Consider the following 2,830-nt stretch of genomic DNA (forward strand, 5'->3'; position numbering starts at 1 on the left):
GCCCAACACTTTTGATAAAAACTAGGAGTCATACCATCCGGCCCAGGGGATTTATCTGGGTGCATCTGAAATAATGCCGCTTTTACTTCTTCATCAGTCACTGGTTGAAAAAGAGAATCATTCTGAATTGGAGTCACAGTTGTAGAAATCCCATCAAGAACATCATCCATAGTACAGTTGGAACTAGTGAACAAATTCTGAAAGTAAGAGCACATAACATCTGATAAGCCCGAGTCCCAAGCAACCTAACTTCCATCTTCGCACTGAAGTTTATCAATAGCATTCATACGGCGCCGAGAAGAAGCTGTTGCATGAAAAAACTTGCTAATTTTAACCCCCTCTTGTAACCACAATTGTTTCGATCGTTGGCGCCAAAAAACCTCCTTCTGAGTAAGAACCTCTAAAAGTTCTGTCTCAACCTCCTTATACTTAGCAATAGCATCCGGATCTCTACCTTGTTTCCAACGCCTCACCTCATTCTTCCAATATTTTAAATGAGAAGCAAAATTACCCGAGTAATCTTTTCCCCAAACCGAGAGAAACTCCCCACACCTTTGGATCTTCTCTTGGATACCCACTAAATAATACTCCTCCCAACACTCCTTCACTACTTGATAAGAGAGTGGTTCCCGAAGCCAACAATTTGCGAACCAAAATTTACAATTCCTAGAGACTATATTATGAATAACCACATCAAGTAAAATAGGACAATGATCAGAAGAAGATACCTCAAGATTAATAAGTTTGGCCCAAGGGAAGAGTTGGAGCCACCTTTCAGTGACCAAAGCACGATCTAAACGAACCTCTATCCAGTTATCCGTACCACGACTCTTCTCCCAAGTAAACTGATGCCCCACAATGTCTAAGTCAATCAAACCACACTCCTGAAGAATATCCCGAAAGCCATCAATTAACCAGTTGGGATAGGGGTGTCCCCCTCTTTTGTCCTCCTGAGAGAGAACATTGTTCATGTCACCAATCACACACCAAGGAAGAGTATTCCCATGAGCCAACGTCCGAAGTTGCTCCCAAGAAGACCCACGCAGATTTCTTTTTGACTCCCCATAAAATCCCGTATGACGCCACTCCCCAATATTACTAGACCGAACCTCTACATCAACAAAGTTTGTTGCAAAATTCAGAACTTTGACATCATCCTTGTTCCTCCATAACAAAGCTACCCCCACACTTCTTCCACATGCATCAACCGCAAACACCCCTCCAAATTTCAGCTTCACTCGAACTCGCTCCAACACATCTTTACGACACAAAGTTTCACATAAAAAGATAAAATTAGGTTTCTTATGGGCCACGGTATCATAAAGAAATTGTATCGCTCATGGGTTGCCCATCCCACGACAATTCCAACTTAATGTACTCATAATGCCCGGTGGGTCTGGAAACCAGAGCCCACCTCGAACTCGTTTTTTGAGAGTCCATTAACATCCAATTCAACACTATCCTCTGCATCCATATCAACATATTCAGGCCCACCTACCCCTTCATGTTGACGCCTTCTCTTAGAATCAGTAGAAGGCCCACGGCCCCCTTGTCCTCCATGTGGCCTGATAAGTCCACCAAGAAAAAGAGAAGGTTGCCCTTTCCCACCTTGCACATGATTTCCAAAAACAACCGACTTTCCTCTTTCAGTGGCACTAGAATTGGAAACATTCTTTTTGTTTCCAGGATTATTCAAATTCTCATTAATAGGAATATTCCCATCAACCCCCAAATCAGGAACATCATTACCCCCCTTTGACTGTTGATTAATTTCGAATTCCAAGCAGGGAAACTTCCCACTTTGCACCGGCGGCTTGTCGGACTCATCTTCCTGTCGCACCGGAGAAGCCTGGACAAATTGTTCATCCGAATCCGTGCCCGTACGCAAATACTGAGAACTCAGTAGATAATTTTTTCTCCGTGGTTGCGCACGCATGAAACTCCCATATGGCTTAACTATCTCATCCTTAGGTGTATCAAATAACTTGTGACAAAAGTTTTTGGAATGTCCTATTAAACCACATATAAAACAAAACGTAGGAGCAAATTCATATTTAAAATTGGCATAAAACCAATCACCACCTGTTTTCTTAAGCTTCATAAGCCGTTTCAAAGGAATATCAATGTTCACCGTCACTCTTACCCGAAGATATTCACGCCAAAGACCATTATAGTTCTTAGGATCCGATTCAACAAAGGATCCAATATAGTTTGCAGCTGTAGAAACAACCTTCTTCTTCATAAATCCCGTAGAAAGACCATGAATCTGCACCCACATATCAATCTGATTAAGCTTTACAGCTTTCGGATCTCCACCCCGCGGGACTCTACCAAAGATCAATGGTAGCCGATTGAATGTCCAAGGGCTGCCATTAATAACCAGCTTGATATCGATCTCATGGTAAAACTGAAATAGATAAAGGTTAGGCTTCATTTCCTTGACAAACAAGCCTTTTCCCGGCTTCCACAACCCAGCTAAAGTGTGCTTCATGGCTTCGAAATCTATTGATCTGGCATTCAAAAATATCCCCACCAAACACCATCGATCATCCACCAGAATCGCCTCCTCAACATGCACTAAAGAGTATTAAGCTATATAAGTGTACATTTTTTTTCCAGAATAATTAATATTTTTGTTCTCTGAACTTAAATATTAATTGTCTCTTAAAATATTTAGGTTGCTAATATTTTCTCCCGATAGTAATGTAGTTATTTTATTAGATTGCATTACAATTTATTTTTTAAATTAGTAATTTTATCTCTTAGATTTGGAGAAGTATCAAATTGTATTCCCTCGACAATATATATATAAATAAATATATTGAGCAAT

At 40.6% G+C, this 2,830-nt stretch overlaps 1 protein-coding gene across 1 annotated transcript; it reads right to left on the reverse strand.

The window, feature by feature from the left end:
- Positions 1-245: 245 nt before the first annotated feature.
- LOC133031950 (uncharacterized) lies at positions 246-2,491 on the reverse strand. The gene is made up of 2 exons (XM_061105746.1): positions 1,405-2,491; positions 246-1,258 (listed from the first exon to the last, which is right to left on the reverse strand). Exons 1-2 carry the CDS (start codon positions 2,489-2,491, stop codon positions 246-248), a joined length of 2,100 nt encoding a protein of 699 aa, XP_060961729.1.
- Between the last annotated feature and the right edge of the window lie 339 nt (positions 2,492-2,830).

This window comes from Cannabis sativa, chromosome X (assembly GCF_029168945.1).
Source record: "Cannabis sativa cultivar Pink pepper isolate KNU-18-1 chromosome X, ASM2916894v1, whole genome shotgun sequence".
NCBI lineage: Eukaryota > Viridiplantae > Streptophyta > Magnoliopsida > Rosales > Cannabaceae > Cannabis > Cannabis sativa.